The sequence below is a fragment of the Helicoverpa armigera genome, chromosome 7 (assembly GCF_030705265.1).
Source record: "Helicoverpa armigera isolate CAAS_96S chromosome 7, ASM3070526v1, whole genome shotgun sequence".
Lineage (NCBI taxonomy): Eukaryota > Metazoa > Arthropoda > Insecta > Lepidoptera > Noctuidae > Helicoverpa > Helicoverpa armigera.
In genome coordinates this window covers 7934013-7959238 of record NC_087126.1, presented here as the reverse complement: position 1 = coordinate 7959238, position 25226 = coordinate 7934013, and the positions used below count along the sequence as shown (strand labels likewise).

At 32.2% G+C, this 25226-nt stretch overlaps 1 protein-coding gene across 5 annotated transcripts in view; it reads left to right on the top strand.

Moving 5' to 3' along the window:
- The window catches only part of LOC110373029 (RNA/RNP complex-1-interacting phosphatase), a 210088-nt gene that overhangs the window by 162328 nt on the left and 22534 nt on the right, over positions 1-25226 (top strand). For 3 of the 5 annotated variants that reach the window (XM_021329236.3, XM_049847459.2, XM_021329245.3), the window contains exon 3: positions 20125-20170. In XM_021329236.3, the coding sequence (XP_021184911.2) occupies positions 20125-20170 (46 nt within the window). Of the gene's footprint in view, positions 1-10767; positions 10845-11421; positions 11937-20124; positions 20171-25226 lie in introns of those variants that run through there. The other 2 variants (XM_064035655.1, XM_021329253.3) reach the window with 2 other exon arrangements.

Genomic DNA, 25226 nt, shown 5'->3' with positions numbered 1-25226 from the left:
CTTGTCAAGTAAAGTTGTATGTAAATAAAACAACTCAATATCATGTTTCAATAGTAAGATAACATTTTGAAGCGTTTCTTCAGTAAGTACTCACTTTCAGAGCTTGCCATTACGAAATAAGCTTTACTATTGAACTAATGAAAATGTACAAAAACCTTACACTTATACCTTTCAACATTTTTAGTCATAACCGAAATAGCTAATGTAATTATCAATTTCTCGAAATACGAATGTTATGTACCTAATTGATATCTAACTATGTCAGAACTGAGTGCGATAATGATTGCTCTTTTGTTCTACGACAGTCTTTTTTCTTTTTCTTCTAGTTTTCTATCCCTTGATTTGTGAAAGTGCTAACTGAAGTTTCAGCAGTGTTTTATGTACCTAGTTGGTTTTATTGGATTTTATGGTACATATTTATTTCATAGTAAAGTTCTGCCAGCTTTTATTAGTAGGAGAAATATAATAATCTAATATTTTTATATCTCATTTCTACATTTTATTTTTTTTGCCCATGACGTTTCCAGCACATTAAACTTTAATCAGTTTAATAATATTGCTATAATTTATTTAAGTACAATGTACAAATTGATACTATTATTGCTTAAGTGACAAATATTTTATTTTCAATAGTTTACCAATTCTGACCACACAACATTTGGTCATACTGAAAAACACGACTAATTACAGTTGTAAGTTTCATTATCAGCCGTATGACTCAAACGCTTAGGTAACGCATTGGTCACAGTTTTCAGTAAATTTTGTGTACATTGCACTTTTTGGCATTGATTGTTATATGACTGTTTACTGTAATTGTTCATGTAATCATCAATGCATTGTTTTCTGAGTACAGTTTTATAACTGTAGGTAAAAGAAAATTGCATTTTGAGTTTTCCCTACTTAGGTAATTGTTTTTGAAAGAGTTTGTAAGCTCTTTAGTGGTTGTTGCCTAAATGGATGTGTGGTTTTATTGAGGTACGTGATATCTAATTTATTTGAATGTTATTCATGTGATGATTCAGTTTCATTGTTTATGTGATAAATATTGAAATGTTTGTAATCCTATATTAGAGGTTGGGCTTATTATAATCCGGCTTAATGTAACCATCATAAACTTTTGAGGGTTTTCTGAGAAACCTGCGATATAAATCGTAAAAAAACCCTCTAAGGTCTAAAACCAAGACTAGTCATCTAAGAAGTCATTGCTGACTCATAAACGCATAGTTTTTCCTTAACCAATCCCCAGTACTTAACATGCAATTGAATTAGGACACATAACAAGTTCATTGACACGTCACATACGACCATATGACAACCAATGACGTTACGAGCTTCCTCTATGCATATTGCGACACCTAAGTTCGATGGACGCCACAGCCTAAACACTTATGAACAACATACTGGACTATACAACCAGTGGAATAAGATTACTCTACGGATTTTTTTAGACTGTGGACCGAGTGCTTCAAAGAAAGTTTATGCAACCGCTCTTATCTCTTATTAAATTGATTTTATAATGTAAACATTGAGTGGTTTTGATTAGTCAGATGTCATTGAAAATTCTTTTAGTTAATTCTACTAATAAGTGTCGTATATAACTGTTAATAGGTTAAATTGGATGTAGTGGCTTAAAGTTTTAAATGGCGTGTATAAATATGCATAAAATGCTACAAATTGGTTTTATGGGTTTTGTATTTAGATTTGTTTATACGGTAATGCACTTATTAGTAGAAAAATGTGATAGTTTGTAACGCTTGAATTAACAATGTTTTAGTGGTCTTTATTTATAATTCGTCATGGTTAAAATATGCAATCAAAAAGTATGACTGGAAATTCCATCACTCAAGAGTCATGTGTTTTTCTTAAGTTTATCTCAGGAAAATGCTGTTTAAAATTACCCCTAATCTTAACCAATCTTGCTTAAAACATTCCCCAAACAGGGGAAAAAGTCTCACACAGCACCAGTGTTCCCATCCAAACGATGACAAACGTACCAATGGTTCGTTTTATTCGATGCAATGCAGATATAGGGTATAAATCGTAAAGCCCAATGATAGTGCGATGGCGCCAAGAATCAATGTGTGTGATAACAACAATAAATGATAACACGATAACTTTGAGCAGACGCCAGTGTATGAAAGTATCGACGCTCTGATAAGTGTTGTAATGATTGTATATCTGTCGTAGCCATATCGTAGAATTGGCCACTTCATGAAAAGCTTGAGCATTTCATGAAATGGTTGCGTTTCATGAAATGTTCATGATAATTTGACCAGATCGTTAAATCGTCAACATTTCTCGATTTTGTCATCCACGTCTGGCCTTATGGTAAAATAGGGCATCCATAAAATATTTAATATAAATCCACAATATTTTGGGTCGACCCATTGGAGTTTAATTTCATAAAATCTGGTAGTTGTGAAATTTTTCACAGCTCAAAATTGTCAGGAGGCAAAAAAACTTAGGTTTTTTTCATAACTTCAATTGCAAATATTAAGAGTAAGAACTTGTTCATTGTCCTTTAAGTCCGACATACATAATAATTTAAATAAAATAGGAACTTTAGTAACATTTTAGGAATCTTAAAAAATAATACACGTAATCTAAAATGACGTAACCTGTAGGTTCACTGCCTCGTTGGTCTAGCTGTCGCAAGCGCAGCTGTCGAGTACGAGGTGTCGGATTTGATTCCCGGGTCGAGCCGAAATCGCTTTGTGGGTTTTAGAGACTTTAGGTCGTGTTGGATTGCCGTCCCATCGAGCTATGGAAGTGAAGGAATAGTGAGTGCACCTGTGTCTGTGTGTCACCTCGCAAATTCTTGTGCACTATAATATGTCCTGCGCAGTTGGCTAATCTCCTTACATGAGAACAGCCGCCGTAGCCGATAATTGGCTAAGAGGACATTATTGTTGTATACTATGTTGCAGACTATAGGGGTAGATGAGTTTCCCCACCTTACCTAGGTCTGCGCTCAGCTGGGTCGTTTGGGATGCATTCTGAGAGCGGTGGGTTCTTGTATCTGGTGGATGTTACACTCGCTACTACTCGCAAGAGGTTATAAGTGTTACATCGCTGGTAAATAATTCCATGGGGTTTGGAGTAAGCAAATTAAACAGCAAAGTATGTTCCTGTCATATACAAGCTGTTGATTTGCATCTGTGCCATATTCAAGGAGGTAATTATGCTAATGATTCTCGAACCAAATTAAAAAAAAAATTGGTACGTATTTTTTTTTCTTTAATTTTTTTTCGGATTTTCTTAAATGTCATCTAGCGTTATTTAAACTTGGCGCGTATGTTACTGGCCTTAAAACCGTGCTGCACTCTCACACAAACGCAAACACAAAGGATACGCAACGATCACTCATAAGTTTCATTCATAAAATTAAATTACTTCTGAAATACCACGACATTACAATGACAAAAAAGCAGTGCATATTAGTTATTTCCCATGTACTGTAATTCCAATCGATTATTTACGTATTGTATGTCCTCCTCCTGAACACAAATGCAAATCAACACCTTGTATTTATTAATAACACAATAATAGTCAATAAATAGCTCAATGGGTTTCTTTGGGATATAAACCTATTTTTAATGTATTGAATCGTTTTTAGTCGTCGACCTTGTCCATCAGTTTTATGAACTTCCTTTAATATTTCAAAATACTCCTCCATCGGAATTATACGGATAGTAGGATCGTCGACGCATTTTTTCTTAAATATAAGATATTCCTCATCTGCAGTTTACATAACGTCATATTTTGACAGCCAGTAATAGTCCATGGACTTCTTTGGCATGGTCACCCTACTGTTCTTGATTTGTTTTATAACCTTACAATTGAAAAACTTTGTTATAATTCACCAACGTAGAATTATTTTATATTATTATTATTTTCGTCGTACACTCTTTTGTCACTTTCTTCCTCAAAGGAATTATTCAATTTTTCGCTGCGAGAATTTTCAATGCAGTCAACGGCCGCCATCTTCAAACATAAACAAAGCGCTGGCAGCGCCCCTAGGGGCAATTTACATAACTATTTTACGATGTGATCAATTAATTTTGATCATTTCATGAAGAAGCCGAGCTTTCAGTTGCACATATCGAGAAACGATTTCTCATCATTGATTTGCCCAAGCCACATCATGATGTGGCCAATAGACAGTGAAACATTTCATGAAACGGGACCATTTCATGAAATGGTCGAGTCATTTCATGAAGTGGTCAATTCTACGATAAGGCCACCACATATCGATATTACTATTTTATTCGTATTTTCTATACTTAGTTTTTTTCTTAATATTTTTATTATTTTGTAGAAGATTATTCGTTGTTGTTTGTTAAGAAAACCTTTTTTTAAATAATTTAATCAACTGCAATCTTCAACTTACATATGCAGTGCATTGCATTTGCTACAAACTTACATACCCTCGGTTAAAAAACAAAACCCGATCTGAAATTGACCGTGGTATCTTGTGTAACATCTAGGTACACTATTCTTAATAGGACATTTACATAAAACCTCTTTTTTGTAGAAACCCTGAGGTAAACCCTCAACGTTAAATTAATATTTTCCTCATTCTTTCAAATAACGGCACAATGTGATGAAACACACATGCATAAGTTTGTCGTAAGGATGTGGTAGACTAAGGATACGACCAAATATGGTGAAAGAAAGTCGTCTGTACATATATTGGACAAGTGATATTCTTGCTTAATTGAAGAGTTTTAATCACAAATCACAAGGAATGTAAGCAGTTATGTCTGTGTGTACTACACAGACATAACTGCTCAATCAAGTATTATTCAATCTAAAAAAAAACACAAACAATATTGCCTATGTCCTCTTTGTCATTCGTATTTGAAACCTAATTTTAACTCTATGTATGCATGTACCAAACATTGACATGAAACCAAAATAGATTATTAACATGATTAAACACTAGCATAAAGATGATACTGAAATTCATTTAAATTCTTAGATAAATTACAAAAAAATAGAATTTCAAATAGGAAATAGCACATTTATACTATATACCGTGACTTAAGGAGTACAGAAGATTAAGTCCAAGCAAATTGCTACATAAACGATAATAATTCGACTCTATTAGGTTCTGCATTTTTCTAGTGAAGTATAGATTGACTTTTCCTTTCATCGTCTACAATACAGCCAAAGTTTAGATATTTTCTCTCGGCTTTGATTTTTTAAAGCATGACAGTTTAAATGTAGTAAAAGCCCGCAGTTTTACTTCATTACTAATCAACGCCAGTATCTTTGACCTTTAAATAATGACATTAATATTTCAGTTTGACCTTCTGCAACCTATCTTATAATAGTAAAAATCCTATCCTTCTATACGCACGTTCAAAGTTTGTCGTACATATGTTTGTCGACTGGCGCCTGCTCTCAGTAATTGTTCGAACAAATAGACACATAGTGTCGAGACTCCTGATTTACTAATGTACCTAGTTTTAGCACTTACACAACTACGAGGATTGTACGCAAAAATATTAACTTTTGCGAAAAATTTGCTGTAATAACTATTTTTGGTTAGCGTCTTGGTAAAAATAGGTACATTTTCTTTATTCGATTTTATTGGTGAAAAACAGTTTTGTGCTGAAAACGGTTGAAGGTCCCTTCTTGCGATTGTATGAAATAAAGACAAAACAATAGTAGTTTGTAAGGGTTGCTTCAACTTTTGGTCCGAAGTGTTTAGATATATCTTAAAAGACACAAATATTCAGGATTAAATATTTATGGAGTAATAAGTTATTCAGCACAAAACTTCGCGCTAGTTCTATATAAGAAAGCTACATAAGAAAGGTATGCTAACAAAACAAAGTTAGTAACATAACATAACCTCCGTAAACTAGTCGCCGTAACTACTTACGGGAAAAGTACTAAAAGAAAAACTTGTTAGCCTGCCTGCAATCGACCTCGCCGGTCGATTAGCGGTACTAATATGTTCTTGCGAATTTCTCTGCTAACTTTGAATAATATGTAGTATGAGTTCAGCACAATACCACATCATTATATACGTACTTACTTATATCTGTGATATGTAAAGAGTACCTAGCCTTTTTTAGGAAAATCATCAAATGACGCCTCCCGCTGTGGGTGCAGCGTGAGGGAGTGTCAGACTCTTACTGACTAAAACCCATCATGTTCCTTCTGAAGCCCTTTATGTACCAGGGCCGCGGTAACTCTTTCGAACAGTATAGAATTTATGGACGGTTTTTACTGAAGCAACTATGAGAAGGCATAATAGACAGCAATAGGTGTTAGTGTAAAAGATCTTAGCGATATCAAAGGTTAATATGATGATCGGAAATTGAGGTAAACCATGCCAAATGATGCCTCCAAATAAAAAGATGCTTACAAAAAACAATGACGTAAAGCTACGAATACCATTAACAATGACATAGCATTTCCAGCTAATTCTGATAGTTCGAGAAATTAACATATAGTTAAGATAGCTGGCAGCTTAATTTGTGAAATTCTCGGTATATAAACATATCGCTAAGCTTGACATCATACGTTTTTAATTTGTCACAAAATAATCGATACTTTGTGAGTTCATAATATGATTTTCTGAAAGGAAACGGAACGTTGGCACGGAATCATGTTATCTGATAATTTGGAAATGAATTAGGACATGTTTTAGTCGATAAAAGTATTTGAAATGGTGTTTGCACTAGATGTTTTTTTTTTTTATATAATACAAAATTAGACTTTTTGCAATTCTACGTACCTGTGTATAAAAATAAAATGAAATATGCAGGTGTGAGAAGTAAAATAAAACAAATGCGTGTCAGTTGATTTGTTTCTTCATAGAATAAAAGAAATGAATATTTTGCAACGCAAAGGCTGGTGTATTGCTTGTACAATGGTTATAAAAAGATTTAATAAGGAATAAAAAACGACTTCTTTTGTTTCATATTCAAACAAAAGCACACATTTTACAAATATGATTGCTTACCTAATGATAGCAAATTGTTTTTAATATTTGGTATCAACCATAGGTATATAGTAGTTGATTTAAAAAGCGTAAGGTGAGGTGCACCATTTAACTATATGTAACGATAACCGAATCATTTGAAGTTGTCAAATCGCCGATTTGGTTTGGTTATCGTTATAGTTAAATGGTGGAATTAATCCTTAATATGGACAAAACCTTAATGCAATAACAGCCTATTTATTAAAAATAACTTACTACAAATGTTTATTTTGATACTTAGCGTTGATAGATACATTGCGTTAGAATTTCACACATTGCACCAACATAGCGGTTTGCATTACGATCAGTATATTAAACTTGTTAAGTATCCATTATAAATATTCCAAGGCATATTTTAATAGTTTGTTATTATTTGCGTAAAGAAAAATGAGTTCGGAATAAGTGAAAGAGCCAATAGTGTCTACAATGCGTTACTTTTGTCATATATCTGATAGATCGCTTTAGTTAATATTTTTTCATATTACTCAGTGTTAGGAATTACTTGGTAAATAAATAGTTATGGTAATATTGTTATCGAGTATTTATAACACTTGTGGATAATTTGAAATTAAATGACATAACAACTTGGCAAAATAAATTATTAAAAAAAATATTTTATAGGTACTTATCAAGTTATATATTTTAAACGCCAATTACACGGTTAGTCTTTTTATTATAGCTTGCCAATTTTTTTCTATATTTGCCAATATTATTTGTGGCACTAGGAAGGTACTTAAAATATTTGTTAGTGTTAAGCAAATTAAACAAATATCAATATGAAAACGTGTAGGCGGCGCTTCTTTTATTATTTATTTACATTACATACTTACGCGTTGACAAACGTTTATCCAATATTATGAGCAAATAGAGCTTTATGTGTAAGGGTATATGGTTCAAAATTCCTTAATAATAGGAATATCTAGGTAAAATTTTCCGACGCTCACGGTGCGGTCTTGACCTAAGAGCTACGAAAGTATGATCGAATCTAACGTGATAATTGCGTCATTAATAAATATTAAAGAAAAAAACGAACATTTTCCGCACGGATGATCAATGAAGAATGTTTAATATAAACATGGTAAGATTTATTTCGAAATGGTAGTAAATTATAATAGTGCAAAGGCTAATTAATTAGCTAGATTGGTAGCAAAACATGTTAGTTTACATTTAACATTATAGACTAACAGATATATTTACAAAACAAGACTGTATCTCAAGCTGCTTGATAGAAACAGTTCGAGGTAAATAAGTATCCTATTATTTTTATAGGGTTGTCAACACAAGCTGCGTTTGATATCAAACTAAAATCTATATACTCGCAGTAGCTCTGCTTAAGTTGAATTCGGGATACGTACCTACTACGCATTTCGTTACATATCATAAGAGGTTTTTATCGACGCCACATCTAATGCGATATTACACATGTATCCTAACTTCGGGCACCATCGTAATTTACACCAGCGACTAAAACTTTTTCGTCGGATTTACCTGAAGCATAAATTTACAGAATAGTCGGTTGTCGTGCGCAGCATAATGTTTGCGGCACTAAAACTGGAATAAGACGTCAGACGGTCGAGCCCTTTTTATCGGCGTTAAGTAAAGACCTCGCTAGCACTCCTACTTAAGTGTCTTCACCAACCAAGTTTATTTACACAGAACATTCTGATTATAGGTTTTCGAGCGTAACTTTATTGTGCGATACAGGCATTGTAGTGCAACCAGTAAATAAACACTCGTAAACGCGACAACGAGCAACCGCGCTCGACTTTATAATGTTATTTAACCGTTTCGCAATAAGGACCAGCTTTATTATTAGTTCGACGTTAATAGTGTATTAAATTGGACATTATTCAAAATGTAAAACGATAGTTTGTTTATAAATTCCAATGGTGTCGATAGTTTTTGTATAAGTCATGGTTTTGCCCTTTTGGTTTCGTCAGATTTGTTAAGAAAAATTGGGTAACACAATACATATTTTCTCATGGTCAGGCTTATAGTATCAGCATAATGGTGAAATTGTGATTGACAAAATTTTTCGATATCCTACCAAATAATGAGCACCTTCCAATCACCTCGTTCCCTCTTGGCATCTCTGTAAATAAAGGAAATGAAATGAGTTTTGAAAGGTCACGATTTATTGGTTGACGATCAAGCGGTCATGCGCTGGCGGGTCAAGGCGACGCTGACCAAACAGTCCTCTTTACTTGCATACCTTCCACACCACTTTATCCTCGACTCTAAACAAGGAAAAAAACCGAAACGTTATTGTACTTGTTCGGACGAACTCGGAAGTAGAGTTGCACAATGTGACAAAGGTCAGAATTTAAATCGATTCTCATGAACTCGGATCTTTTTTGAAATCCAAGGCGGTGGAATTTTAACAGCTTCTCATCATTTAGCTAATCGGTATCGAGAAATAGTATTGGAAAAAACGTTTGATGTAACATAATTATGATTATGTTTATTGTGCTTCCCATTTATATGGCAGTAAAATAATAAAAGCTTTTAGGATGATTAAGAGATTAAACATTTCGCTAATCCAATTTTCTGCTACGCGTGTGAACCTTTTCTTGATACGTCATTTAGCATGTTTTTTTTAATGAATTTTTTTTTTTATTATAAAAAGATGAGTAGAAGTAGTAGCTATACTAATACGTACGTATTCATAAAGTGATATTGTGGAGGTAGACATGTCACCCACTTATTATCTCCTGAAGTAATTTATTGATCTGTAACTGCATATTGTAGATGTAGTCTATACTGATCCATAGCACCAGTTTTAATCTATGCGGATAATACTTAGCATTGAACATGAACAGTTAAACTTTAGCAATGCCATTTTAGACAAACATTTTTTTAAACGTTTGTATGTGAAGCTCAAACAAAAACATATGCAAGGTAATATTTGTAAACACGTGATGCACTGCATATTGGCACTTGATTAGTTTTAATAGACCACGACTTAATTAAATATTTTTCTATCTAATATTTGTAATGTTCGATATCTAAGATCTGTTCGATGATTACTCGACATTTCCAATTATATAACCTCTACGTAGTGTTAAAGATTCGCTTCCTATCCGTTGTTAAAAAAAAGTTTGTATGCAAGTTTTGCACCTGCACAAATATGGTGTTTCATTTGCTGTTTGCATAATTGGAGTCTTTCAAAAACGATTCTAGCTGATATTGTTCGATTCTTTATTAATTGTATTTTGTGTAATTAAAATAATGAGTTCCATGCAGGATTTTATTATAGTGTTGAATAACGATACTATTTGTTAAAAATAGTGTTTTCTAATATGAGCGACTTTCTATAAGATGGCATCAGTAACTTCCTACCGCAATTAAGTAACAATTATAAAAAAACTCAATGCAGTCATTAACAATTTATAAAAAAACAAAACAGCAACCATTGCTGCCAAAATCTTCAGCTAACAAAATTCCTGAATGTTGAACCGAGTCCAGCGAGTAATGTACATGCAACAAAGCGTGGTTATCGCTCGCTACGCGCCAGCCGCAACAAGGAGTTACTGAATAAGGTACTGCCGCATTGACCCATTTTGATAAACTCGTGAATAGATTACGTCCGTCCACTTTAATGCTCAGGTGCTGCATACATCGCTTTCCGTGTTTGTTTTTTGTTAATATTTATTTCAATGTAGGTTTTAGTCGGTTTTATCGGCGCACTGGCCTCTGCCCGACAGTTGTCGATAATACGCGTTCGTTGATTGATTTTTTCCCTCCATTTTAAAATTAATTAGTATCTCTTTAATGAGCTACAAAATTCATAAATCGATTCTCTGACTCATGAGTTTTATGAATATTTGTCTAAGTATTTTTAGTACAGGTAAGTCATAATTATAAATTAATTCTAAGATTCACATTCCTTCTGTGTAATTTGATTTGCATTTCGGAATTTTGTGACGAATCATTTTCCAGGTAAATTATGTATTTATGTACATAGATAAATAATAATTTGTTCTTAATGTCCATTTACACGTGTTAATGTAGTATTTAGTTGGAATTGACTTCGTAAGTGTATGTTATATTATTCTTAGACTGAAATGAGTGAAAGGTAGACAGTTAATATTATAATGAGTTACAAGATAATAGATCTTTTCTGTATTTTTACGGGGTATTTAGATTTTTCCAGCTAGCAATAAAAAAATAAAACTGGCGTGGTAATTAAGGAACAGAAAAAAAAATAGTGCCATAACTAATTTATTTGCGAAAATCTTCCAAAAATAACTTTCACATGGAAGATCCATGCCGTGGTTTTATAGTTCTAAGATATAAAAAGGCAACTTTTCTACCAGAATACCTACGTAAGTGAAAACTTTGTAAGGTCACCAACAAAGCCTCACGTGCACACTAGCACAGCGCACGCACACAAACAAAAAAGTTTAGCTTATAAGTTTATAATCAAGCGAGGTTTTTATCTCGTAGTCGTTGGCCGCACGCCGCGCAGCGCACATGTCGACCGCCAGCGCTGAAGCCCCACAAATACGCGCGTGAAAATACATCCTCCCCATACATGAAAAATTAAGAAAAAAATCCTTGGATAATCCAAAGACGCCAGCACGTCAAAGGCGTTTCAAAAAAAAGGTGTTCCATTTTTAAATCTCCCTCGTCGGGCTTATTCGGAAAATTATGAAAGTGATGTGAAACGTAGGTGTTTCTCTTCAGAGTACGTTCAGCGCTTACTCTGTATTTTTTCTAGTGACTACAAAAGCTATTGTTTGCGTTTTGCTTGAATCGAAGCACAAAAAGTATACAATTTTCAGTGTTTTGTTCTATTGAATGAGAAGTGTGTTGAAAAAATATTACATAAAAGTGGATTGTTCAGTTTTAGTAAAGGAAAAGCAGCCGAGTAATTCAGTTAGATGTATGTTCTACATAATATACAACGGGACACAACATGACGGCAAAGTTCGGCTATGTAAGTGGATTTAGTATTTTTTGTAAGACTTTTCATTTGCGTCACTAGTTGCCATGCGATTAGTACTGTGGCATGAATGAACCAAGATAATTTTTATGGTTTTTTTTTAGGAGAGTTTTATCGTTGAATTTTATTTTTAGCTCTCTTTAGATATCGAACCCCATCTAATCTTTATATAAGACGATAACCGATACTTTGGGATTATATTTCTATTTGAGCAATATTGATGGGTGTTCGTAATATTTTGTTATGAATGGAAATTTATTTTTTACAGCGTCTTATTTATCTTTGTTGATAAAGTAAATCTCAATTGTATATAATCGTGACAAGTGAGTTAATTCCTCTGATATACCTATATACTCTGAAGATAGGTATTAGCAGAACATATCTAGAGATAAATTTTATTATGTTGTTAATTATTATTATTTAATTATTATTATTTTTGTGCTAACCGTGCAGTTACGTGCTTATACATTTGCTGCGTCTGTTACGAAAACAAAAATATCTTTAAAAATACCAAAGGTTTTTAAGTAAAATAAAGTATTATGTAGGTAGCTACCTACTTATAATAAAACAATTTACAAAAGCCATTCCTAGCAAAGAATGAGACTCTTCCAATGTACTTAGCTTCTATGTAAATTAACATACGTAGGCAAGACTCGGCTACTTGGTAGGTACCGTCTTGTGTGGTTAAATGAAAAGTAATATCGTATTTCATGTAATAATAAACATCATTGCTGTTGAAACTTCTTAGTAAAGTATTTTGTTTCGCTAATGCCTGTGCTTGGCGACAGTTAATGAACCATTAAAAGGCCATTATTTAAGGGTTGCGTTATTATGACATAGAGCCTTTCTGTGTTCTTCCTTGCTATGGTAAATACATTAAGTACGTTTTTTAAGTTTCAGATTTAATAGGCATGCACACATTTTTGTCTTTTTTTTTTCTGATCATACCTACCAACCATTGAATTTGGTAATAATTTAATTCTCCATAATGTAACGTGTTGTAATTTCAAAAATCTTACCGAATATTAAACTCACATACTCGTGTGTGTTATAAACGATAGATTATTTATTTTTAAATATTGCATTGATTAGTTAGGTAGGATCATAACATGTCTGAACCCTATGCCGCATTAATGTTAAAGCTTTTTTTGTCAATATAGACTCTATATCGATATTGAGGTCTGGACTGTACAGCTTTAGGTATAGGTAAGTTTGATGCAACTATGGCATGTAGATTTAAAATATGTGCATACTTTTATGAAGGCATCTCAATTCCTTACTATGCGGCTGACCTAGGTCACAACAATACCCCCCGTGGTTGTAGGTAATTAAAATATTAACATGCCCATTAATAAGCACCTACTGTACAAAATTAACATTATAATGTGTTTATGGAATATCATGCCTGTATTTTTAAAAAGGTAGGCGGATAGGTAGGTACTTATTGTGACCGAATATCGACAGAATATGGAGTACAGTTCTCGTCAAATGGGTACTTCTGCCGTTTTTAATGAACTTAGCGATGGTCAAAATCTACAAACAAAACACTACTGCAAATGCACGAAGCGTTAAATGACTGAATTCAGAGGGGTAGAGTTATTTGAAGCGAATTGTCCCTAACTAAGTTCTGACTAGGCCTTCTGTGTACCTTCTGTTAATCAGGCATTACATAAGTTACTATTAGTTAAACTGCTATTTTATTGAATATGTTGTAGCAATAGCAAAATATAGTATGCAGTTTTCCTCGGTTTGGTTTAGGTATTTAAATTATAATTGTTTGTGGTTTTTTTTAGTTGACTAGGAATTGGCATTTTTTATTACTCACTATAAAACATTACCCTGTTTTATTCAAATAAACATAAGGCACTACTAGTTTACTGCTACATTTTGTAAAAGGAAAAATAAAATTAATATATTTTCACATTCAATCAACTTGGATTTTAACAACGCTGCTATGTTAACAATTTAATATTATAAGCATAATTTTAACAATTTAATATTATAAGCATAATTTTAGATAATCAAAATGTCGCCACGTTTTGAGCTTTGTACTTAGGTACATCAAACATCATGATGCGGTAAAATTACATTTATAGGTAATATATACAAATATAAAATTATATAATTAGGTACTGATTACTGGCGCCAATGCCAAAATATTAGTATTTGCGTCAAGTGTGCTTATCAGTCCCCAACAATAATCACCAAGATATTATTAATTGTTATAAATAATTTAGTATAACGGATAATTGGGTACATACAGATTATTTATCATTTATATAATCAGTTATCAGTCGACATGGATTGTACTGCTTTATAAATATATTAGGTATAAAAATATCTATGTTCGTCACTTCCGTTAGTAATTTAAAATTATATACGCAAGTTTGCTCATTATTTTTACTCACTCGATAAATAATTATAAATGAAACCCAGAAGGCATTGTTTTCTCCCATATGCGTGTTATTTTTCTTAATTGCGTTTCTCAAGTTTGTCACAAGAAATGGATATTAGGTTTAATTAACTTACGTTATTAATGTTTCATTAATTAATTCGATCAAGTATATTATTTACACTTTTATATACTTAATTATTCGTAATGTGATTACACAGAATTTATTTGTTTTGGTTGAATGAAAATCGGAGCGCATTATAGAAAAAGTGTATTAAAGATTTTTTATAACAAGTTTATAGAAAATTGGATAAAGAAAGAGGTACAAATAATAAGGTTATATATTAACGTCTGTAGATTCATGTTTTATATGACATTTCAATACTGCTTTTATCAACAAACATGATGGAAAGAAATTACAGATACGTGAATGATAATGTATCATGTACCTAAGCATCATTATGTGCATATTTTCACGACCGGCCGTGTATCATGAGCACTGTTTACAAAACGTTTTCAAAGTAAAATTTCAATTGCAGAACAATGATAAAATCTATTCTATTACGACGATAGTAATAGCCTTTACGGTACAAGAAACAAACATGATGTTTCCCCTATATTATATTAGTATAGAAGCTGTCATTTTTAGGAGGATTGGTCATATAATAAATTCCTGAAGATTTCTCAGTAAAGTATGGAGTATTGTACACTTTATTGTTTTTACTCATAAATCTTATATTTGCTCATATGTTCATTTTATTGCAAATAAAATTTATTCATGTGATTTTAAATGAGACATTGATGCGTTTTGAAAAGAATAAGAGTTGCACCTGTATACTTAGAATGTACCTAATACATTATTTTTTATTGTTATATACCTAAGAATATTAATATATCTCTTGATTATCTTTTCTTCTGTTTTTGGGGAGTAGGATACCGGCAGTTTACTTTCTGCTAAAGGTATAAAGGACCATATTTAAGATATAATTCCATCATTACTATAAAATATATGCAAATAATTTACAGTAATTTTTATTTAAATTCATTGTTATGTTTAGAAACTTTCCCAAGACTCAGTGGTTCTTTTCATTTTACTACGAGGAATTGACCTTAAGAACAATAGAAATTAGTATTTATTTGTTGTATGTAAACAAACAATGGGAGACAAATTCAAATATCTTATAAATCAGGGAACATCTGACCAGGGAGGAGCATATTATATTACAAGCATAGAACGTAAAAACGTAACTCTTCTTGGCAGTTGGATAAAATATTTAGAAAAAGTTTCTACATAAACATGATAATGCTGCACTAATTTCTTATCGAATAAAAATCGATTTATACCTATGCCTTGATATCGAGTGACTTGTTACGATTTCCAAACAGATAATTCTAATTTGCATAAAATATCGATAATATTGTCTTGATTCTGAATTATAGATCAATAAATTATATTGATGTCTCAATATTTTAATGTTTTGCTGGAATTAGTCTTTGTAACTATTTCATAATAAGTTAGAACAAAAATGTACCTACCGGACAAATATGGCGTCAACAGCCTAGTTATGTCGTTAGAAATACTTTACAGATAAGGAAAAATACTATACTATATTATGAAACTGCACAAAGTAAAAGATTTCACATTTTATATATGTATAGATATATTTTATATAAAATTCATTTTATAAAAAAGAGAGGCCAAAAAAGGTTAAAATAATCACAATTGCAAAAAATTGGTATTTGTTTCCGAAAATGATTCGTAGTGCAACCAATAAGTTTAACATGCAACGCAGAACCAGGCATGTAAATAAAGACTTCTTGTAGTCAAAACATTTAATATTATTAGTTACATTACACGAAGTCTGTGGGCACGTGGATACGTTCTATAACGTACGGTATAAGTAAGCGTGACTTATCCAAAGTTCGATGGTCTTTAATCGGCTCTTCATGTCTTTATGACGTTTTTTGCAACGAGGAAGTAGATATGTATTGTGTATATTCATAAGTATACTAACTATCTAGGAAGTCCTATCCAGTATTTTTGTTTACATGTGTGTCCGTAACTATATACCTATCTACTTCTATTAGGACTTTTTAACTTAAAGTACAAATACTTTTTTTAAATTCCATATCAAAAATGAACAATCAGACTAGGAATTTTCCTCAACAATACAATACTCAATACACAACCAAAAGAATGTCCATAAATCTATTCTAAACACGTAATATTCGCTACCACATGCGATGTTACGAATTCCCCAATATTTATATTAGTTTTCGTAACATTTTATGTTAATAGAGACCTCCCAGACGCTCATTAGAATTTACAGTCGCTAGAAACTGTTCTCATTTTGTATTCATGGCACGTGAAGTTCAAGGTCGGGACGGGAAAATTCATTACCAGCTGAGCTTTACCTTCGCGTTTTCATCTACCTTCATATAGACTTCTATAGGTATACCTTTGCTAGAATTCCAGGCTTTACGTAATTCTTTCAGCCGTGAAGTATAGTACTTACTTTCATGATGAATGCCTGCTTTGGCTTGCTTGTTAATTAGGTTCTATGCAGCTTTGAGAATTTAATGCGGTTGTAGAATTTGTTAAGGTTGTAATGCTTGTATACTTGCAAATGCGGTATTTTCCATATAAAGGGAGAGAAATATGCACTACATAGGTACGTTACGTGTCCAAAATAGAAGTATGTCTTTTCTTTCGAATTTCATATGTGAAATCATATCGAACAGAAATATTTGTATTCATCAAAGTTAATATTAAAATGCCACGTGTTCTATATCCTGTATGTCTTTCAAACGTTTTCCACGCTTATGTCATCATAATGAAAACTTTAATAAAACTAGAAGCACCATAATTATGGCGTCCTTCAATGGAAACCATTATTTTTTATTGTACCCTTGAAATACCGTCACGTGTAGAGGTAGGTTTAACGATATATGGCACGAGTATTTGAGCATTTTTCTATAGATGAAATTGCGATATTTTTTTATCTAATCCGTGTATCTTTGTGCTTGAAAATTGATTGATAGAATTAGGTTACTGGGCTTTGAACTACTGTTATATAATAAGTTATCAGTTCTTGAAATTGTCATGTGCGATATTTTAGTGCACAATGTCGATTTGATAGTTCGTTGAAGAGATAGGGAGGTTCTTGGATTTTCGCGTGACTACAGAACTGTGACGAATTTCTAGACTTTTATTAAGTACCTATAAGGTTCGTTTATTAAAAAATGCAGCATACTTTATATTTATACCGGTCTTCGATTAATTATTTTCGGCAAAAACATCATTAATTTTAGCATAATAATAAAATACGATTTTTTTAAAACTTGGACGTAATTAAAACAAAAATGCGGCAAAATAAAATATAGTTTTACTACAACAGTAAAAGTCTTATGAGACATTTTTTTACCACTTACAGCAAAACATGGACGTATTGACGCAAGTTCATACTAATGTTTCAAAAGAAATTCCGGAGTTGCGTAAAAAGAATTCTTTGACCATGCGTCAAGTTAAATTAGTTGGAATTTACGTTTAAAATACGTGTCGTATCCTTCTCGTATATCAACGTACAGGTGAACAATTGTAGTAATTGTACTCCTTCAAGTACTTGAAAATATTTTTTACAAGTAAACCCAGTAGTAGATGTTATTTGATACTCATTTGTTTACTATGATTTTTAAATTAGTGGTGGTTACGAAATCGCATTTACAACTATGTACATATTTAGCTTCTGTTAGCTACTTACTTACGTCCCGGGGAACCATTTCATGCAAACGGGGAAAAGTAGCCTGTGTCCTTTCTTAGGCTCTAGACTATCTGTGGACTGAATTTAAATCGTCTTAGTAATTTCGGCTTAAAATCGCAAACGATAGACAGATAGTCACCGACGTCCACGTTCATAATTTTTTTTGTTTTATTTACAACGTGTTGACTGATACTCATTACCAGGCTCGCATACATGCCAAGCACGTCTAGTAATTTCATCAAGTGGCACTACAAAACTCTTACAAATCATTGCTTGTACGCAAGTTACCTAAGGATGATTACCTGGCCTATGAACTCGAGTTTTTGTTACGCACTATGCCCGGTAGCTGATACCTAGGTATCAGGTTACTTAATAGCAGACCGTGTGATTCAGTGATTAATGATTTTGTATGGAATCTATAAATCGTCTGTAGTTGACGGCGACACGTATATTTTGTGTTTACGTTAATAGGTGTTTGTACCTCTAGACGTACAATGTTCTAACACAGGCATACATACTTAGCAGCAATAATTTTCAATTTTAGTTGATTCTTTTATCCAATGTTGTTTATTTCTATATTATATTATATATTTCGATCTATACTTAAGAGCCACTGAAATATCCTGACCATTAAAAGAGCAGATTTTTGACTTTTGGATACTGTATAGAGTAAATTAACCCTGAATCTATGTCTAGCTTATTTTTATCTAGCATTGACAATATCAATATTAATGTCAAGAACTACAGTCTTAAATACTAATTTATTAAGAAAATCTGCATCATCTTTCTAGATTGGATATTTCAAATCTTATTAAAGGAGCAGTGAAAAGGTTATGCAACGTATTATCTCATGTAGCATTCATGTATTGGTATGAAGAAAAATCTCAGCGAACTTGCGTTTTATGACCTATTGTAAGTAAAGAACTGGTCAAGAGCGTTTAATAAAATAGTTAATCTTTGCAATCATCTTAGAACACCGCGGTCAGTACAACTTCGAGATAAGGAAACACATTCTTGTTTTCTTTTATAGTCTGTATGTACGTAGTGTACCTTGTTTATGGTTTGGTAATACCAAAATGATGGGTATTTTTGGTACGTAAAACTCTTTTGTGCTAGGGTTTACAATTGCAATTATGGTGTGTTTAGTAATTGTCGTTGTAAAGGCATGCTTGTGATAAGTACTTATAAACCGCAAAATGGTTGTTTATTTTTAAATTTTCTATCCTTTTCATGGATCGGTCATTTTCCTCTAATGTGAGGTCATTTTCCGAGAGTGCATGATTGCAGAGCGTGAACTATACTTTCTGATATGTTTTTCACCGTTTTTCTTTGGAGCATCTGCATTTTACAATAAAAACGTTTATTAGACCATCTGAATCATACATTGTACCTACATCTAAATGCCTGTTTTGATTTGAAGATATTCCACAAATCAAAGCATTGATAGTTTCACATGTTGAATAATGATTGAATTGAATTGTAATCTGTATTTATCAGTCTAAGTACAAGAAGATTTAAAATAATTAGAAATAATAGAGCCATGTGTAATAGATTAGAAGGATTAGTTTCTCTGTATCTACGATTATTATTATTCAGTATTTTCAAGAAAAAACATGTTTTTGCTTGTATTAATTTCACTATTAATATTTTTTCCTTAAAGATAAGTAGATATTAAGTGTAAAATTAGATACAACTGACCACATAATATTATCAGTGTTTCACACTTTAGCGAATGTAAGACAAATAGTCAGCTTTGTTTGCGCTTTTCACTTGGCAAGGAAGATTACTTTCTGGTTGTTATCTAAATATAAACCTCCCATATTTTCATTATTATACCTGCATACTTTATTAGTCACATTGCGAAGAAATTAAATGATAACAAATTAAATCATTTTAGCCTCAGTTAGTTATAAGTTCATGTTTTATTGCATTGTACTGTATATAATAATCTAACTAGGTAAATTTTCTCCAGTAATGAATAGTGATATTGACAATGAAGATGTTCATTTGTTTTTCTTTTCCGTTCCAGGTTACCACAGCTTGCCGTCTCTGCGAAGATATTGTGCCTCCTGATGGTAAGAAATTCACACATTTTATTATGCTTTTCAATCTTAAAATAAATTTATTTTACATATGTATTCACAGCTATGCAGATAGTAGTAAAATAAAATATGTTCGAAAATATTGCGACGCTCACGAACGAAAAATAGCAATGACATAAGTTAAAACTAATAACAAGAGCTAATCTTCACCGTGACCTGTCTTCTTATCTTCCTTCTTTATTGTTTCCAACAGGTTTCTATAATTCAATAGAATCATTTGTATTGCATAAACAGACAAAGAATTAGTAACTTTTTTAGTATAGAACATAAATTTAAAAATTAATTCCCAATTAATCTGCGATAAAATAAATTATCTTTGACCATAAAGTTTATTAATGTTGTGAGAGGTTTTAATTAAATAAAAATAAAGTCAGTAGTTTTGAGGTTATCGGGCGTAGCCATAAATGTATAATATGGCAGCGTAGCAGTCTATAAAATTCGCTACTGTATAATTATAACCAATTTGATTGAAATTCGTGGGATGTACTGTGTACTATGTTTTATTTTTAGAAAATTATTTATGCAAATGTGCTTAGTGCCAAGTTTATGATCACCTGTTTAGCGACGAGTCATACGAGTAAAATATGAATCGATAGAACCTGTCAAAGTCGGGTAATTATTGAAATAATTCAAGATCCAAAAGGTTATTTCACTTAACAACTCAATTATCAAAGCAATATTGAAATCTCACTTGACACACATGAAATCATTAGTATGATTTCCAAATAAAATTTCTCATTCGATGATTGAAAATTAGCATGAGGTGTCGATTTGCATGTTTCTCATATCTGGGTTAGGCATACTCATAACCTAAGTATGTAAGCTCTTAATAAAACCAATTTACGTAACACGTAAAAAGGTCAGTTATCCGGTGTAAAAGGATTAGTAATTTCAATCGCAGCCATCATTTTATTCACATTAGCTAGGTGTAATGAGAAAACGTCTGCCGGTTACCCGTGAAGCGCATGCGACCAGTTTTAGTGCGATAAAAGTTCTGAGAAATACTTTGAACCAGCTAGATAGATAAAAAATATAATGCTAGCATTGAATAACAATGTCTATTATTATTCAGTGCAAGATAATATTATATTTACTATATAAAAGTTTAAATTTAAAATTGCACAAAATTAAGAAAATATAAATAAAACTGTTACAGAAACACGTCATGCTTCAAAATAAATTCAATTAAACATTAATACAGAGATTGCATATTCATCTTGTCAACAAAACGATAACACATAAAATGTAATTATGTAAATATTTCGACAAGTCAACAATTAAGATTAAGAACACCGAGGTTGAGTAAATAACTAAGCTTCGGTATTTCCAATTCGTAATCCGCTACTGATTAGTTTGCTTGTAGCGTTTGTAGTTATCTCAGGTATTTGTAGCCGTTAACAGCCGTACTGAATATATTTCCGATGGTTGAAATTGATCTGCTTTATATACCAATAGTTAAATATTCCTTGGGTTCAGTTTACGCAAAATTCTGTATCAAAAGTATCGGAGTTCCTCAAGGCTGCATTGTGGGACCATAGCAGATTCTGTTGGTTTACTTAAATAATTGTTCTTCACAGCTACTGTAACTTATCTTATTCGTAATTAAATAAAAGTATTGTTTACTTTAAAATATTGGTACGCCGTGACTGATTAGCGTTTGCATAAAAACAAACTTATTATTTAATTATTCATGAATGTAAACATGTCAATAGATATGGTGAACTAGTCGATTCTTTGGTAGTTTTATTTGAGTGTTTGCGAAGATTTTGCTAGATGCCGCAGTATTTTCTAGTTAGTCTTTTCATGATTTGTCTGCTTTAATAGTTTCAACGATTACAAGCATTATTCTTACTTATTCTAATTAATTTTTATTATAAATACTCATCAATTTCACCAAATCTCACGTCTTTAACATCGTATCATCTTGTTCTTTTCGACTTAGATCATGCATACAATCCATTTCAGTCCAATGTTTTCTTTAATCAGCTGCATCCTTGTCCCTAACAGGTAATGCATTAATGTTATTGATTGTACACAAATGTACTTCGGGGTTCCGCATTCGTTCGATACGGACGTCTAGACGTTGACGTGACGTGTCCCGGCATCACTATCGGACGCACGACGATAATAAATCAATCATTCACTCGTTTAATTAAATCAATCAATTATCTGTTCAATAACGTAATATTGATTTGCGATTGTTGATTACTGTTAGGGCTGTCAGTTTTTCTAAGTTCAAAAGTAAAATCTTCACTATTTCTACATGCAAATTGGGTTTCATAATCCACTCTTGTCTTCTTCATCATACTCTTGATTATCTTGAAGGTCATCCCTGTTTTGAAATGCCTTAACCGAGACACTGTTTGTCCAAAATAATCTATCTTCGGCTGACCACACTTGTAGGATTTCAAAAAATCAGTCTTTTACTGTCGTCATCATATTCGATAATTCTTTGAAGCGGTAAAGTTAGTATTAACAACTTGACTTCCTAATTCTGGTAAATACCAACGTCTGTACGTGACTGTGGCTTAGCTGTCGCAATTATCACATGTCCCACATACAATATTAGGACCAGAATAAGTGGGACAAAAATTTCACGTAAATTGCACGACTACTGCGAAAACCGTCTACTAGGAATTTGTGTAATGATTCAAAAAGTTTTTTTTTTTTTTTTAGATTCTGTAGGAGAGCCTTACCAAAAAGAATTATAAATGATTCATAAGAAGTAGTTTATTATATATTTCTAAGTAATTATATACAAATCAAAGAAAGATGAAGTATGTAATATTAAAATCATTTCTGATTTAAAGAAACTAGCACACTCAGTTTCTCTGATCAACCTATTTGTAGCACTAGGACGCCTAGGTCACGGGCCCCTAAAGGCTATTTATACTCTACAGATAGATACAACTACGCTTCATCTTAATAAAATCATTAAATCGCCTACTGATAATACACACCTTATAATCAAGAATAAAGTATAATGAGGTTTAATAAACTATTTAATATCGTAAAGACTCCCTATTTTTCCGCGAACGTATCATATTTAAAGTACGGGACATCTAAAGAGAGTTTAGCGGGCACTATCATTTGCCATGATTACATAGGCAAACACTCCACGCTGTACGATGAAGAAATTTGCTCTTATTGAATACCGCCTATTACTAGTTTTTCAATTACAAAGCCTGCTATAAAACACAGGTTATGTTATTAGGTAATATAAGATCGTTTATGATGAGGATCAATTTCTTCTTTGAATAGATATTCGATATTCAAGCGTTCGTCAATTATTCTGTATTGTAGGCGTTTTGATTATTGTCATTCAATCTGAGACTCAGACGTTTGGTTTTGGACCATTCGCAATCAGATTTTGAACGTTAACCCAATAGGTGATAAAATAGATCTTATTTCGAAGCAATAACTATAATCTAAAAAGCGAAATATTCTTTCGAGTATCACATTTGTTTCCTCTATTCGACCAAATCGTGTGCATTATCATTTTCCATGACGATAATCTTCGGACCACGTACTCAAATGTGCATAAATATAGAGGGCAACGATTTCCGAGATCAAAGACCAGTATTACGATTTCGTCTAATGAGACGATAATCATGCTAAAAGTAAGATTTCGATCAAAATTCTAGCACGTATAAGTGTTTAACGAGATAAACCGACTCATTTGGAAAATACAAATGAATCAGGCATCGATTAAGAAAATTTTCCGTTTTACTTGACAAATCAGGCTGAAACAGTTGAATAATTTTTATCAACTAGTTCTTTATTCAATAATTAAACATTAAGTACCTACTTGATTCGGTATCTCCTCCATATACATTGGCTGTAACAATTTCCCAGATTTCTTATTTTCATATTTACGTAACGTGGTGTAATAATTGTGTTCCGATAAAATTAAATATCTATATTATATATATATTAATATATATAATCTCTTCGATCGATAGAACTGATTAAAAATCATTAATATACCTACGTTTTGTATATAAATCACATTCGTATTACAGAATACGTAATTTTCTTTAGATATTGGGCTGTTTAGTTCAAAATTTATCTGTAACCCGGTATCGGTTGACGCACCTATGTAATCGATATGTAAACGATTCGATATAATAAATTGAGCAACATTTGTTTTGCATCGAAATCTCGGAATGTGTAGTAGGCATACTCGTATTTAAATGATTTTTAATTTGGATAATGTATGATATTCTTATTCCACGTGTAAATATAAGATGAATCAATAGTAAAAAAACATAAAAAAATTAAGTCATGAACTCATATAAACCCGAAAGCTAAAAAAGTGATCGGCATCAAAATGAGTTTTTTGTAATACCTATAATTATACATTCATCAGTAGGTACCCAGGCTGAAACATGAATAGTAAAATAAAATAGTTTTGTTACCAAAAGTAGTTTTCACCATAAAAACAAAATATGCATCATATGCATGCCCTCTACAAGTCTTCGCAATTCAATAATTCATTTGCACGATTTGTCGTTTAACACTTCATGATCCGTTCTCTCATTTTTGAATTTCTCTTTAGATATATATCAACGGCTTATCACGATGATAAAAACCTTTCTTTTACCTTTCATTATTAGGGATTATACCTTTTTTACACCAAATAAGTATTTTTTATAATTAAATTGAGAAAATTTTTCTTAGATTATGCTGTAGGCCACCAGATGCTACATTATCATAGTAAAACAATATCACGCTATCAAGGCTCGTGTGTGGCCAGTTTAATCCCTAAGCATGATTATGATGATAAGGATTTGGAAACCTAACGGACCTTCTTTGTGAGGTCTCACCTGAAGATCAATTTTTTTGACTGGCTGATTAAGTGGCCGAAATTCTACTTTCAAAATAGAGCCCAGCCAAAGCAGATTTTTATTTGAAATTATTTTTAAAATCGGAATACTTTCGAGAAACGATTTGAAAATGATTATTGCCTTTGTCATGACTTTTAAATTTGTTTGATGTAAGATAAATATGACGCAACTATAGGTTCGTG